The 16,802-nt window shown below is 41.2% G+C and overlaps 1 protein-coding gene across 1 annotated transcript; it reads left to right on the top strand.

Annotated features, from left to right (window-relative positions):
• Window positions 1-1,378: 1,378 nt before the first annotated feature.
• On the top strand, window positions 1,379-6,747 carry adamts1 (ADAM metallopeptidase with thrombospondin type 1 motif, 1). Its single transcript, XM_079263987.1, has 8 exons — window positions 1,379-2,133; window positions 2,821-3,161; window positions 3,246-3,378; window positions 3,469-3,926; window positions 4,048-4,234; window positions 4,330-4,508; window positions 4,635-4,810; window positions 4,923-6,747. The coding sequence occupies exons 1-8, from the start codon at window positions 1,506-1,508 to the stop codon at window positions 5,662-5,664; spliced, it is 2,844 nt and encodes a 947-aa protein (XP_079120113.1). The 5' UTR covers window positions 1,379-1,505; the 3' UTR covers window positions 5,665-6,747.
• Window positions 6,748-16,802: the final 10,055 nt, after the last annotated feature.

Genomic DNA, 16,802 nt, shown 5'->3' with positions numbered 1-16,802 from the left:
CACTCTATCTGTTTTTCTGACTTTATACTTTTAAGGTGGACTTTCCACTCACAAACCAATGTTCTTACAGACAAACTGAAAAACTGTGCCATAAAAAGTCTCCAACTTATATCTGATCACTTTATAGACTACATTTTATTAAGCTGTATTGTACTGAGAGATTTTTAAAAATAACTATAATGAAGGTATTCCATGATTTTAAGAGAAAATCAGTTTACAGTATTGAAGAGAACTTCAGTTTTATGCCATTTTTATATTTATTTGAGTGATTTCTCTGAAAGTGTCACATGTGTGTTGTTTTTCAGCACAACCTCTGCTTTGTAAGTTACTTTAATGAAACTCAAGTATTAACTGTTCCTCCTTTTTTTTTTTTTAGGGGAGGAATAGTAAGTGCTGGAGGAAGATGAAGCAGGAGGACGGGGGCTCAGGCTGCCTTGTGCGGAGCTCACACGCAGCGCCACGGAGAAACTGCTCCACCTTAAGACCTCTGCGGCCCCTCTCTGCTCCCTCTCCCCGGGGAGAAGCAGTGAGAAACCCAGCCACGGTGCTCCTCAGCCGGCTTGCCATAGGGGAGGTGAATATGGTTCTTGGAGCTTAGGTCAGGATGATACAATTACCATTCCCCACCTTCCCCTCCTTTTACACTGTTCCACATCAGCCACACTGTCTGTCACCTCAACGTGGACTAAAATTAGTCAAAGTTTAATAAACATGAGTCAAATTAACACACTGAATCAAAAGCTAAATTAAAGATGTTTTATATTTTTATTATACTTAAAGTCATAAAGATGGACACTGGTGTAACTGGTGTGACATACAGCAGTGTAATGTGTTACACAGATTATGTGAGTAATAAGCTACTTGGGACGAATAAGTTCAGAGTGAAGAAGAAAAGATTCCCTGCCCAAAGCTCCCTATCCTCCACAATGATTGATTATCATGGCAACTCTCCAGGTCGCTGGTGCGTTCTCGTTGCGCACGGGATTTGGCCTCTTTCAGATCAAAGAGCCCTCAGGAAAGGGGTGGTCCCGGGGCTTGGGGAGATATAAAGGAGGGACCGGCTCTGATCTGACTGCAAGCAAGCAGAGAACAGACTAAAACGGGCCAACAGAGCAAAAGACCTGCCCCGAATTCAGCTAGAGCCAGAAACTGAGACATCTGAGTTTTTAGACAGAAAGAGAGCGCGCGACCTGTTGGAATTTACTGCTGAGATCCAACTTTTATGTTGTTGTCATTAGTGGACTTCTCTGCAACAATTCAAACCTGCTCACAACTTTAAAAAGAGTTTTGCACTGGATTTGATCCTTTAAAAAAAAAAAATATATATATATATATATATATATATATATATTTGTAAACGCGTGCGTAATTATTTGGAGACAGTTTTTTGTGGAAGTTCAAACACTTCAGTTTTGTAGCTCGTAGTGGAAAAAACGTTCAAGGATTCATTTAGTAAAGACTTGACTATCAGTTCATTTCTTCCACTTGTCGGATTTCACAGTTGAATGATGGTTTTTTTCCACGTTTCCATTGGTTTTATTGCCGTCCTGTGCGCCGCCGCGGCGCAGAGCACCTGGGAGGAAAGCACCGTTGTGCCGGTCAGATTAGATCCGGCGGCCCGGTCTGCCAGCGAAAGCGAACCGCGGCGAACTCTCTCTGCAGAAGAAACGGAGAAAGAGGCAGAGATGAGGGTGTACCGGTTGGAAGTATTTGGCAAGCAGCTGATTTTGCAGCTAGAGCCAGACCAGACCTTTTTGGCCCCGGGGTTTGTCTTCCACGTTGTGGGAACTCCTGAATCCGAACCGATGCAAGAATCCAAGAGCGGCGCCGAACCGGGCTGCTTCTTTTCTGGCACGGTAAACGGAGAGGAGCACTCAGCTGCGGCGCTCAACCTCTGCCACGGACTGAGGGGCGGATTCTACTTTCAGGGTGAAGAATACTTCATCCAGCCCCGAAACTCGAGTGACTTCCTGAGCACCGAGGAGGAGGATGTTCACACGATTCGCCGGAGAAGCCGCGCAACTTTCGCTGAGGAGAGCAGCTTCAAATGCGGGGTCAACGAGGACGAAGAGAGGGTGCCAAAAAATCTGGAGAAAGAGGCCAGTCACGGATCCACTAACGCAGACCAGACAGGTAATTCTGCGCGCATTAACACACTATTACTCATCCTTTTTTTAGGGCTAATATTCCCACAGCAGCACAACTTGAATAACTATAGAATCATATGAAGAATATCCACACTTTCTGTAGCTTTAAAAGGAAAAAAAAAAAAAAAACCCCGCGAATTTTAAACACACAAAGCACCAGCTCTGTGAGGATTCAGAGCCAAGCTGCTGTCAGCTGGAAGTGTCCGTGTGCCAGCTTTACGCAGCACGCGCAATGGACTCGGCTACCTTTTGACAGCGCTGTTAGCGCGCTGCCAAGAAGGGGGAAGGGGAGGAAAGGAGAGAAGAAAGAGGAGTGGCGGAGGAAGGGGAGGGGATAGAGGGGTAGTGACTGGGACAGCCTAAGCCCAGCAGCGCCTAGACGTGGGAAAACTCGCCTCCTGGTACAGGTCGCACCGATTGAGTTTATTCTCCCAGAAAGGATTTTCTCCATTCTCCCTCTTTCTCAAATTTTCCACCCGCGAAGATAATTTTTTAGGAATCTAGACCCAGAAAAGGAGGAGCTGCAGGTGGTGTGACTCAGTCACAACAGTTAGTTTCTTTTAAGAAGAAATAAATAGCTGTTAGTTTTGTAATATTCCCTTTGTTGAGAGAAGATTTTTTTTTATTAAATATAACAGACACAGTTAGTCTGACCTCTTATTTCTCTCCTCAGCCCACCACAGGACCAGGCGCTTTGTTTCCACTCCTCGCTACCTGGAGATAATGCTGGTAGCTGACCAGTCTATGGCTGAGTTCCACGGTGCAGGGCTTAAACCTTACCTCTTGACCATCATGGCAGTGGCATCTCGCCTCTATCGCCACCCAAGCATCCTCAATTCTATCACCCTGGCTGTGGTGAAGCTGCTGGTGGTTTATGAAGAGGAGCGAGGCCCTCAGGTGTCATCCAACGCCGCCATGACCCTGCGCAACTTCTGTCAGTGGCAGCGCCAGCACAACCCGCCAAGCGACCGCCACCCGGAGCACTACGACACGGCGGTGCTCTTCACCAGGACGGTAAGTTTGCTGTGAAAGGTGGTGTGTTAAGACAGAGAAAGAGAGCAGAGATAAAGGAAGATTTTGTTCTCCATCTGCCTCTAGGATCTGTGTGGTGCACATTCATGTGACACCTTGGGCATGGCCGATGTTGGTACAGTGTGCGACCCCGAGAGGAGCTGCTCAATCATTGAGGATGATGGACTGCAGGCAGCTTTTACAGTAGCACATGAGCTGGGTAAGAAATTACAAAAACAAATCTTTAAAAATGCTTGATCACACATGTATATTTGTAGTTGAAGTGCTAACAGAACTCCTACTTCTTCAGGTCATGTCTTCAACATGGCTCATGATGATGCCCAGCTCTGTTCCGGGGTCAATGGCGCCCATTGGGGCTCCCACATGATGGCTTCCACCTTGTCCAACCTGGACCAACTGCAGCCATGGTCTCCCTGCTCCGCTCTCATGGTCACCACCTTCCTGGACAATGGCCACGGCCAGTGCCTGCTGGATAAGCCAGTCAAGCCTCAGCAGCTCCCCCAGCCCCTGCCAGGAACGGTATATGATGCTGATCATCAGTGTCGCCTGACTTTTGGCGAAGACTCCCAGCATTGCCCTGATCTGAGCAGCATGTGTGCAGCTCTGTGGTGCACTGTGACTACAAGTAACGGCTTACTGGTGTGCCAGACAAAGAACTTCCCCTGGGCTGATGGGACGCCGTGTGGGAATGAGAGCTATTGCCTGGCTGGACAGTGTCTCACAAAGAGTCAAGCCGCTAAATCCCAGGTAGGAACAAGACTTCCAAAGACCCCAACAAAAACACAGACTGACTCTATTTTACTTCCTTTTGGATCAGTTAGAGTCCTGCTTGTTTTAATGCCACAACATTTATCTCTGTAATTCTCAGATTCCTGTAAATGGAGGCTGGGGTTTGTGGGGTCCTTGGGGAGACTGCTCCCGAACCTGCGGCGGAGGAGTGCAATATTCTTATCGTGCCTGTGACAACCCTTTACCAAAGAATGGAGGGAAATTCTGTGAGGGTAAAAGGATCCAGTACCGCTCCTGCAACACAGAAGCCTGCCCCGACACCAACGGTAAGAAATTAGTTGTCACATCTAAATGATGGGCAAAGTCTTGCTTCTAAGTGTTGTCAGTGTCGTAAATGTCATCTCTCCTTCCTTTTTCAAAGGTCTCTCCTTCCGTGAGGAGCAGTGTCTGGCCCACAACGACATGTCAGCTCAGGTATCATTGGGTTCAGGCGAAGGTGTTGAGTGGGTGCCCAAATATGCTGGAGTTTCGCCCAAAGACCGCTGCAAGCTGGTGTGCCGGGCAAAAGGAACTGGATATTTCTTTGTCCTCAAATCTAAGGTGATTTTCAAAGTCCTTGTGTGTTTGTAGACAGTCAACCCTAAAGCCTTTTACTTTTTGAGTCAGTTACATAATAGTCTGACAAGGAAAAATTCATTTACATTTTTGCCTCTCTGCTGTCCCCAGGTGGCCGATGGAACGCCCTGCAGCCCAGATTCCACCTCAGTCTGTGTGCAAGGCCAGTGTGTAAAGGCTGGATGTGATCGCGTCATCAGCTCTAACCAGCGTTTTGATAAATGTGGTGTGTGTGGTGGAGATGGATCTACTTGCAAGAAAGTGTCCGGCTCCCTGGAACGTGCCAGGTAAATATCTAACAGGCCATTTAGTCGTAAACTCTTACCATCAGACCTTGACTTCATACACGCCAAAGTAATTTTCTTATCAGAGTTGGTCATCTGACTTCCTCTCTTTCAGGCCTGGTTATCAGGATGTTGTAACTATCCCTGCTGGTGCCACCCACTTGGACATCAAACAACGTGCTCCAGGCAACAGTCGTCATGATAACAGCTACTTGGCAGTCCGTCGGCAAGATGGAACTTATCTGTTAAACGGCGATTACAAACTGATGACCATGGAGACCGATATTGCCCTGCGCGGGGCACATTTGAGATACAGCGGCTCCTCTGCCAGCCTGGAGCGCATCAGAAGCTTCGCGCCCCTCCCTGAACCGCTCACCATCCAGGTGTTGTCTGTAGGCGAGGCCCCGAGGCCTCGGGTGAAGTATAGCTACTTTGCTCCTAGACCAAGCAACGCCGCTTCAGTCTCCAGCAGCAATGGAGGGCGCCGCCAGTCAATTAATGCCATCCGGGAGGTGGGTGGAGCTGAGTGGACCCTGAGGGAGTGGGGTCCATGTTCCCAGCCCTGTGGAGGAGGTGTACAACAAAGAGAGGTTGTGTGTCTGGACCCCCAGGGACGTCCATCCAGAGACTGCCCAGAAGAACTCCGACCTTTGGCCTCCCGGTCCTGCTCCTCCCAGTCATGCCCCTCCTGGCTACTGGGAGAGTGGTCGGCATGCTCTAAGACCTGTGGCCGGGGTTTCCGCAAGCGTCAGCTGCGCTGCATCGGGCACGACGGGCACACGTTAACCAACGACAGCTGTGACCCCAAAGACCGGCCACGACCCCTGCTGGAGCTATGCAACCAGAGTGCCTGCTAAGGACTGCATGCAGACTCTAACTTCTGAAAGTGCCTCTCTTTTCCAGCAGAGACCCCTAAAAGAGGCTGGTGCATGTTTACATCCAGAGCTAGAGCGCTACAGATGAGTCCACAGTGATTGTGACTGCAATTACCAATATTTACCCACTCCCTTCATCCATTCTGGGGCCAAATATGAGCATCAGCGGCACAGCTATGTCAGATCTGTTAAGGGGAAACACACAGACATTCCAGTTTCACTGAAAGAGCATGCTGCCCCCCATGCTAATGTCAAGCTTGTGTGTGAGTGAGATTACCTTTTCATTTTTAAATGCATGTATGTTTGTCCAAGCTGGGCTGGACAAACCATTAAGATTTGGGGTGGGTGAGGTTTTTGCAGAGTATATAAAGAAAGAGAATAGCTCATGATCTACTAGCTCGCCCCATCAGGTATGGAAATAAGATAGCTCATAGTTTTTATGTTCAAACTTCAGTTCACATTTATTTATCACAAACCTGAAGCACTTCATCTTTTTTTTTTGTGTTTGTTTGTTGCCAGTGGCACATTGTATCACCCAGTTTCTCAAAAACGCCTCAGTCTTTTAGCCATATCTTGCCCTCTCCCACACAGCCTTTAATGAGGGAACTCGTCAAAGACCAAAGAGGAGTGTGTGAGTGAGTGTGTGTGTGTGTGTATGTCAGAGTGTGTGTGTGGGTGTGTGGAGACCTAAAGAGGGACTTGTCTCCTGCTACTACTTCATAAGTAAGTCTCTCCTGCCTTCTGCGAAGGCTTTGTTTGGTTTTTCATGTGTTCTTTTTTTCCCTTTTGTACAGAATATCCAAACTTTATTTATTTTTGTACAGCCTGTTAAATATAATCATGTGGCTTTTTAATATTATTTTTTATTGAGATTACAGAAGGAAGTAGAATATATAGAGTATTTATACAGTGTTATATATATATATATGGTCCTAGGTTCACGAATAAAGCATCACATTGACTTGTGCAGCTGATGTCTCGGGTGGTTTCTCTCTTTGGAGTTGGGAAGATGCACTGATCTATAACTTGCTGTAGCGTTAACTCTTTCTATGCTTCATAGCAGTAATCCACACAAAGCTGAATGCTTCATTTTACTTTAAAATGTGACATTCACACAATCAATTGGAGTAGGAAGGAATGACCAAAACACCCTCCAAAAATTAGTCCTATGCATATTTATTAAGCCTTTGCTTAAACGTTGCATTCTTATAATGAAATCACTATATCTCTGAAACAACAAGGTATATTTTAATATCATTGGGTCATAGTAACGTGAAGGTGTATAAATATTTGTATATTTGTTACTGGTGACAAATAAACAAAGCCAAATCGAAAAGTTTAAGGCTTGCTTAAGAAAAAACTCAAAATTAATATGAATATCCATTAGGATTGATGCAGCTGGAGCGCTAAACCAGGGGTATCTAAGGTCGGTTCTCGAGGGCCGCTATCCTGCAGGTTTCAGTGTATCAACACACCTGACTCAAATGAAATAAATCCAACAGTCTATGAAGTTCTGTATGATGACTCATTAATTTGAGTCAAGTGCCTGAGTAGGAATACATGGAAAACCAGCAGGATGGTGGCATTCGAGGACTGGAGCTGGATACCCCTGCTCTAAACCTCAGTCAAATGAATATATAAATATTATGTCTGCAAAGGACAACTCTGATTTAATAAATCAGGCAAGGTCTCCAAAATAACCATTTTTGCCACAGTTTGGTACCATCTTTCCCTCAGAAGGGGGACCCCATACTTTACCCATCATGTTTAATGTGTGATATTTAATAAATGTAATTTCTGAAACATGGTATGATCGGTATACAGGGTATTGACTCTGATAACTGATTAAAAACAAAAAAAACTGATCCAGATGCCATGAGGTATCTGAAAGGTTCATAATGTATCTCTAATGTACTTTGGTCTGAAACCATTCAGAACTTTATAAACCAGCAACAGAACCTTAAAGTTTATCCTTTGATGGACAGGCAGCCAGTGTTAAGACCTCAGAACTGGACGGATGTGGTCCAGTTTCTTGGTTTCAGTGAAGACTCCAGCAGCAGAGTTCTGAATTAGCTGCAGGTATCGAATAGATTTTTTATAAGGACCCGTAAAGACATTGTTACAGTCGTGAAGCCAACTAATGATGAAAGCCTGGACTAGTTTTATATCACAGTCAACACAAGTTGACTCGTTTATTTTAACTTTCTACATTTTGTCAAAGGAAAAGATAAAGCATTTAGATAATAATATTATTAAACTTATTTCCCTTACTCTCTGGGTTAGGTGTTAAACAATAAAAAAATAAAGCTCTTTTTAACCAAACATCAGCTTACGTCTCATCCAGATGACCTACTTGGTTAATAGCAGAAAACATCTAAGTAATGTGAGTGTATTCAGGTATTTGATGTCTACGCTGTTTGTGTTCACATGTGCAGTGGACTCTTCCTTTTTAGACTCCATATTTTAGGTAAAAATGCTCCAAAAACTCTCATAACCCAATAAATCCTTCAACTTGCCTTCATCCTGCTGACCACTAGGGGGCACTGTTCAGCATGAACATGCTTGTGCAAATCTAATTTCGCCCACTAGATGGTACTTTTTTTTCATCCATTCTCATTTGTGCAAAGTCTCTAACCATTTCAGAAAGTTCTGGTCAGATTAGACCACAGGAGGGCCACAGAGAGCAGCTGGTTACCTCTAAGAGCCCTGTATCCTTTAAACCCCCATCTGGGCCTGCATTTATAATGAGTCTCATATGATTTGCTGAAAACACTGCAGCTCTGTTACACCATAGTCTCACTTTTAGGTCATGGCAGATGGATGCAACAGAATATCTTAAAAAGCACGTCACATAGTGTAGACATCGTCTCTGTCGTATTTATTTAAAGCAAAACTAAATTCGAGGTTGTGCATTAGCTGGACATATTGACGTCAACCAGACTGAAGCAGACTGTTGTGCAGATGAAACGGCTTTAATCAAAGCAAGATGCTATTTTAGAATCACTGAGACACAGACCCGACCTGTAATTTTCAGATCCATGCCTGTTAAACCAGGAATAAAACATGCAGGGTCAGATGTGTTGCATTCAATAGTCTCTTTGTACCATCAAGAATCTCTTTCCTGAACTTTCTGGACGACAGCAATGTCACTAAAAGCACGAGTCCATGTGGAGGACAATCTCCTACCATGCAGCACAAAGGAAATCATTATCCTGTAATTATAGATGGTTAAGAAGAGGATTGGCCATCTCTGTAATCTGCATAATAACATAATATGTCTGCTCTGAGCAGAGATGTGTAGTTTATGGACTTAAACTTGTCTTTGATTTCTTTTCTTGTGTTTGAAACTGGCAGAAAAATCAGAAATAGTTGCAGGAAATGTAATCAGTAATGTTTGACATGAAAATGCAGCCTGCCTTTTCTACCTGCTTGTTTCCACATGCCTCACGTGTCGCTTCATCACAGCTTAAAAGAAACATCTGGAAGGCATTATGAATCATCTCTGCTCAAAAGTGGGTGGCATTTTCGAGAACTAAATTATCTTCATCCTTTTCTCTCTCTCTCCCTCCTTTTAAAACCAGCTTTAGTTTAGCTTTTAGAAAAGAGTTTGTTGAAATTATATCAAAGGGGATCTGGTTTTCCAGCATGTTCAGGTTTAATAATCTGAACCGATGACTGAATGTGGAGTTTCAGGTTTCAATGTGGGGAAAAAAGTTATCTTTTACCATCATATGTTTTAAATTTACTTGTAATGTTATATTTTTACATAATATCTGTCAAAATCAGGACTCATAGGTAGATAAATTCTTGCTTTTTAGGGTAAAATCAAGTTTTTTTCCAGGCAAAATTGACCATTTATCTCCATATATTTTAAATTTACTTGTAAAATTATATTTTTACATAACATCTTTCAAGATCAGGACTCATAGCTAGATAAATTCTTGCTTTTTATAGAGTAAAGTCTAATTTTTTTCACATGAAGGTGTGCAGATTTGTTCCTTATGACGCGCTATGAACCCTTTTTGAGTCAGAATTTGCTCTAAAATGATTATTTTAATGAAGGTACTCAAATCAAAGCAGAACAGAGGGCAGTATGAGGGGGCTGAGGGGCCCCTGCTGAGATGAGAGAGGACGTCCTTTTAATGTTATATAATAAATAAAAAATGTCAAATCTTTATGTTGCATTAAAGATGAAAAATACATCCAGATAACAGGATGAAATGGGCCAGTAGCAGCTCTGGATGTTCTCTCATCCAGTAAATCTTGATTTGTCCTTCTAAGACAGATCAAACCAAGCGACTCTTCTTTGCCAGCATCTGTATCTAAATGTATGCTGGTTGTTTGGTCAAGTAAAGTTTTCTGTCTCAGCTTAAATCGTCTTTGAGCAAGCTGTTGCATTCAGGGTCTTAACTGGTTGTTACATTGCGTGAACTCTCACCTAAAGTGGAGACATTAATGAAGCTTAATAGTTGCCAGATTTGGCAAATATGCGGATCTGGGTCAAGTATAGCTGCGTGGTTCTGATACTTCATTCATTTAGGACTTATTTCCTTGTAATTTGCAGTGACCTGAGTTTTAGCATCTATTTGGATTGATTTTGATATAATCACTCATACTGGGTTTTTTTGGGTTGGGAACATTCAAGAAACAGGAGTCCTGCGTTAAAAAAAAGGACTTTTAAACATAAATCACTGCTTATCTTGAATTAGACGTAGAGCGATAAGGAAACTCTCTAATGTAATCACGTGCATCCTCTCCTTGTCTCTGTTTGATGGGTTTGGACATGATAACTGTGACGCAGGGATGATTTTTTCTGAAAGTTGACTGTTTTCTTGTTAAACGTGTTGCCAGATGTCATGAATCCCTGGGTCATTACGGTGTGGAGTCGTGATGTCACCGCAGGGATTGCACGCACGTTTGCACGTACGTAGAAACCCTCTTTCCCCCTTAAACTCTGATTGTGAAGCTCAAAAAGCTTTTGCAGGACTACACCGGAACACTGCTTTCAAAACTAAAGCAGAACCAACAAAAAGGTGAAGATATTCATCACAATAAGCAAACTGTTCTGCATTGTGTTGATTCTTCCTGTGTTTTACAGCGTTTTGACATTTTTACATAGTTGTCATAGGTTTCTTTCATGTTCTTTCTTCTTTTTTAAATGTATTTTTTTGCATAAAGTAGTTTGTAAACCTACGTTTAAAAGGATTAAGTAAATTTACTGCTGTGTTTAATAACTGGCTCCATACCAAAGCCTGTTGCAATAAAGAAACAACAAAAGGAAGGGATAAAAGCGTTCAGGAGAAAATAAAGACATTTAATGACAAATTGTTAGACTGTCCATACAGCTATGTGAACTTATGCCAACTTGTTAATAACCCATTCAAATAAAAATAAGAAATAATAAAATATATAGTTAAGTAAAACTGGACCATAAATGTATAAACTGTTTAGTGTTATAGTAGAAAATTGTTCTCAAAAAATGCCAATGAATAAAACATTAAATAAAAAATAATTTCCAAAAAACCCCCAAAAATTTTATTTTATTTTATTTTATTTTATTAACCACCAGGCTGGTTGGTGGCACTACTGTCATCTTTGTACAACTAAATTATGTGTCAGGAAAGCTTTAGAAAATATAATTTTATATTTTCAAGGGTAATATTTTCCAAAAACAATCATGTTTTCCCACGTGTTAAATACGTGTATTTTAATGTAATAGTAAATATACCTTTTACATCATAATTATAAAACAAAGCAAAACTGCAACATTTCCCATCAAATATTTTACGTCTAGACATATACAGTGAAGCTAATCTGTTTATCAGCCTTTTTTTTTATTTGAAAGTGTTTAACCTATTTTATCAACTATTTGCTATATTTATATAATAGATCTATTCTAGACTACTGTATTTATTTGATCTTTATATGTATGTAATTGATCTTATCATATATGTATTTATTCTTCTGTGGGTGGTAGGATGACTCAGTAACACCTATTGAGGGTCTAGTTTGCAAATATACATCCTCACCCATACATTAAGTAGAGAATAGCTTTTAAACGCGCGAAAGATATATGTTAAAATGTGATTTATAGATTGATATTGTAAGTAAAATAAGGGGAATAAATCTAATAAATGAAAAGTTTGGTTTATTGAGAAAAGGTGACTGTCTTATTTTGAAAGTAACAACCGGAAGTTGCTCTCAGATTTGTTTCTGACTTTTAGTTTTCATTGATTAGTGGTGGAAACTCAACAGGGCGAGTTAAACAAACGGAGGGAGGCTGGGGGGAGGACAGGGGAAGGGAATAAAAGCCCCAGCGGTCTGTCGGAGGTGTGGGAGCAGAAAACGACGCGCGCACGTGGAGGAAAAAATAAAACGCTTCTGAAACAAACCAAGTTTGGAGGAGCTGCTGGTGCTGCTGGTGTGCAGGGAGGAAGTGTCTCAGAAAGAGACAAATATGTGACAACTGAAAGCCGAGGAGACACGCGACATTTCTTCAGAAAGATCATTTCAGGGTGGAAAGGAGGAGAATGGAGGAACCCCGGAGGAGGTGGAGGGCGCAGGAGGGGAGGTGGAAGATGCTCCTGCTCTGCTTGTTCACCGGTGAGTTTCAACTTTCCTACATTTAGTTTTAAATGCTGCTTCATGTTTGATTCACAAATCCCTGGGAGACGATAAAGAAATGAGTAAATATGCAGAAAATCTGCTAAAACAACTTTTCCGCTTTAACGCTACAGTATAGAGCTGCTGTGGGAAGGGGGGCAGGGGAAAGCCAGAGGTGTGTGTGTGTGTGTGTGTGTGTTAATGTGTGTGAGGACATGGTGCCATTGTCTCCCAGCATGTGGAGAGACAGGAGCCAGGACCTCAGGACCACCCAGACTGCTCCCCAGGAGTCTGCTGGTGGGAAGTGTCCCAGCTTTTAAACTGGGAGGTAGTGCTAAATTAAAAAGGTGAGTCGCCACCATGAAGGAAAAAACATGCATCAAAAGTTTGCTCAGATGAAAATTACCCCCTCTGTCTGCAAAGAATTGATGGATTTGCTAGTAATTAGGACTTATAACACATTTATGCAAAGAACCCCCCCCCCCACACACACACACACACACCTCCCACCTTTTAGTTTTCTACCTGTATTTGAACCTTTTGAAATATGCATATGTGCCTCCAGGCACACATCACTCGAGCGTGAGTGATTGCTGAGACAAAGCAGATCCCTGAGCAAAGAAACACACACACACACACACACACACAAACACACACACACATGTGCGAGCTGCTTGTTTTCTTTGCAGTGTCGCCCATTTGAAGTGCATGGGCTCGCTCTTGATTGTGAAAGACTCCAGCGGTCCTGCACGACAGCAGAAACCCACAGCAGAGCCTTCAGATGAAAAGGGTCGTGTCGTGGCAGCAGGTTGAGGCGGGTACACGAAGAGGCACAGCTGTGTGTACAATGCTTTTCTTTTTTTTTTTTTTTTTTTTTTTTTTTAACAAGCAGGCCTTTGCCCGAGCATTTTATGTGAGGGGTGGGTGTTAAAGCGCATTAATCACAAATGCACACAAAAGGATGTAATAGATCATGCCCGAGCTTTGACGGCTCATGTTGGCGATCAGCTTGTTCATAAATTATTAATTCAATTTGGACACAAGTGGAAAAACTCTTAACTCAGCTTGATTTAACATCCTACTAAAACACTCCCATCGTGCTGGGTGCTCTGCTAATAATCTCCAACTGGAGTAAATTCATGAGGCAGGTGATCTTGTGTCTGTTGACTTCACACCCTTCATGTGAAGCCCTTTTATAAACTCCTGGATTTAACAGTTTGGTCATGGATCCATGCAATAGCTCTGTGGGTCCATCCCTGAACCTCGAGGGCTGGACTTTAGACCTCTTCAAATTTTACCTTTTTCATCAAACGTATGCAAACTAATATTTTTCCTATTCTCCAATGTCTAAATAAACTAAATATACCAGTTATTTGGATCTTGGACCTTGGCTATGCCTGCCTCAAGAGCCATATAGTTTTATTGTGACGTTGTTCAAAAACAATGCAAAATTCGGGATATTATGTCCTTGTTTTCATTGTAGCTTCCCAGAGGTTGATGCTATAGCATGGGAAGTTGTACCAAATGAAAGCTAATAAAAGGTTCTTGCATATGGCTGGTAACACATCAACACCTGTGTAAATTTTCACTGGATTCTTCACTGACAATCTGAAATAAAGAGATAAAACATAATTAGTGAAAAGATGCGATGTATCTGCATTAAAAGTAACAATTTTGAGATAAAGTTATGTGTCATTTGATGTCATTCATAGCATAAAAATATGAATGTTTGACTGTGCTTGTGCATTAAAATTAGTTCAAATTTACACAGGTGTTCATGTGATACCAACCACATGCAAGAACCTTTTATTAGCTTTCATTTGGTACAACTTTCAATGCTATAGCACCAACCTCTGGGAAGCTACAATGAAAACAAGGACATAATATCCTGAATTTTGCATTGTTTTTGAAAGAACGTCAGCAATAAAACTATATGGCTCTTGAGGCAGGCATAGCCAACGTCCAAGATCAAAATAACTGGTATATTTAGTTAATTTAGACATTGGAGAACGGGAAAAATTATCAGTTTGCTGAAAAAGGTCAAATTTGAAGAGGTCTACTGGACTTTGACACTTTTGACGTACATGATGGGTGTCATATCCTTCTCCACCTTTTGAACTATTCAGTTTAGTTAAGCTTTATATATCGCCACTTCACAACACATGGAGCTTTACAGACACATCAGTTGGAGCCAATTCATGATAAATAGCCTTGATAAGGAAAATCAACAGATTGCATCTAGTCTTGACTTTGATCCAATCCCCCATCCTGAGTGTGCACATGGCCACTGTGGTGTCTCTGAATGGAGCAATGGATACAGAGCCGGTGCAATGGGTGGGTCCGAGGGGGCAAAGCCCGCACATCCAGACCTATTCATTACTCTACCAGGAGTCCACACCCATCAAAAACAAGGACGAATCATAGCTTCCTGGGTGAAAGACACTTTTTTTTTTTTTTATTCTTCTGCCACTTTTCAACACTCAAAATATGTGATCAGGCATGGACTTGAAATTGATCCATTACACTAATATTGTTTTCATATTTCGTGAGCATTTTTACATACATTTGTCCTAAAATGTATTCATCCCCTCCCATTACAGAAGGAGCAAAACAGCTGCCTATGAAATAAGTTGAAACTGACTAAATTAATAATAAATAAAAATTTATTGAAAATAATACCATTCTTTTTAAATTCTGTTTAAATAGAAATATTTTTTTTAAACATTTTAAAAAAGATAAAATAATATATGTTACATTATTTTGTTGAATGATCCTATAATGTTTCCGCTCCAGTCAGGTGTTTTCTGTTCCTCTCAGTCAGACTTCTGCACCTGTTGACAGGTATTTTGTCCCACTGTTCAGCTTAATAATACTTTAATTCATCCTGGACTGATTTTTTTTTTTTTCTTCAACTCAGAAAATGAAAAAAAAAAAACAGTGTCTTATATCAATAAATTATGTCTTTTCCAAATTTCTAGTTATTATTCCTTTTTTCGTCTCCAGTTATTTCAGTGACTGTTGTAAATTCAGCCTTTTCTTTAATGAAAGCGTTTGAATACATCTGAGGACGACTGTACATACATACTGTACGTAATACATAATGTGACATTAACGTGTTTTTCAGCAGTGGACCACTTGGCTTAAACCATTATTTTCCATTCAGTTTTCATTAAATAACAAAATTCAGTTTGTAAAACATGGAAAATACTTTAATTATCCCTATATTATTTAATTCATTTTGAAAATATGTAAATATGCAAATGATTTCAGATGCCCACAGAAATGTAGGATTAACTTTGTATTTTATGTTTAATTTGACCTGATCCCTGAACTTTTGGAAAACACATCTCAGTGATATTTACAAATAATACCTTTTTTTAAAGTATTAGATTTGAAAATGAAGATTTTGACAAAAGATGAGAAAAGTTTACATATGAGCACCCAATTACCAATGACCAACCCAACAAAGTGTGTTCAGTGAGAGGCTTCTTCAGGTCCGATGTAAGACTAAAAGATACAGAAGATCATTCCTGCCAGCAGCCATCAGCCTCCGGAACAAGACCTCCTCAAATTAATTATTATATACTACAATATTGAATTTCCCTTTGGGGATTAATAAAGTATTTTTCATTTCATTCATTTCATTTCATTCAATGATGACCATAGTTTCCAACCAACTCACAGAAACATGCAAGTTCCCTTTTTTTTGTGAACTTGTTCTAAAGACCTGATTTCTTTAGTCATAGATGTTTATCCTGCATCTGAACAAGATCTACATTCATTACCAAAACCATAATCAGAAATGTTTGATTTTTGTTGCCTGTGTCATAGACTGGTCAGTCGGTATGCATCGCTCAGCGTTTAAAGGAACATGTGGGACATGCGGGTTGTTGTTTCTGCCTGTACATTAAATGATAAATAATTCATGTCTAGTTTTAACCCTGAGATGCTCTGTGATCAGTTTTGGTTCAAATATAGAGTTCATCTGCAAGGAAGAATAAATGATTGAGCTTTGCTGAGTAGTTTCTAGTAAGAAGTATGTGATGAAGCTTCATTATCTTTGAAGGTTATAAAACCTTTGACAAAATCAAGAAAGTCTGGTGAACAAAAACTCCCTCAAAGGCTTGATTATATAAATAATTTCCTTTTTTTCCCGCTCATCAGAGATATTGATGGCTTATTTTTAGAGTCAGCGAACCCGTCTCAGGTTCTAACACAGTCTTTTACCGTCTTGATTATTTCTGACCGGGCTTTTTATTTCCGTAAGACCTTCAGAAATTCAATTCTGAAGTGTGTGATGAGCTTTTAATTATGAATGGGGAGGAAAATCGTGAGTAAGCACGAAACACTCAGGTCTAAAATGTGGTGGTGGTGAGTAGATTAAAATGAGTCAGATAGAAAGACAAGTGGTTGTTTTGCAGTTTTCAGTGTCACGCTGTTGTTTGGTTGACGATTGTGTCAGCAATTTTCCTGGATGTTTTGGAAATGTCCATCCAGGATATCTGCTGGCTTGAAAG

This window comes from Telmatherina bonti (assembly GCF_933228915.1).
Source record: "Telmatherina bonti genome assembly, chromosome: 24".
In the NCBI taxonomy this organism is placed as follows: Eukaryota; Metazoa; Chordata; class Actinopteri; order Atheriniformes; family Telmatherinidae; genus Telmatherina; species Telmatherina bonti.
The sequence above is the reverse complement of the archived record's forward strand: the minus strand, read 5'-3'. Positions and strand labels throughout refer to the sequence as shown.

Bases quoted from the DNA above. Each gene is read 5' to 3' on its own strand.
- adamts1 (XM_079263987.1), top strand. From the start codon at position 1,506: ATGATGGTTTTTTTCCACGTTTCCATTGGTTTTATTGCCGTCCTGTGC. The intron at 3,379-3,468 runs GTAAGAAATTAC...CTACTTCTTCAG, and splicing joins TACAGTAGCACATGAGCTGG to GTCATGTCTTCAACATGGCT. The intron at 4,235-4,329 runs GTAAGAAATTAG...CCTTTTTCAAAG, and splicing joins AGCCTGCCCCGACACCAACG to GTCTCTCCTTCCGTGAGGAG.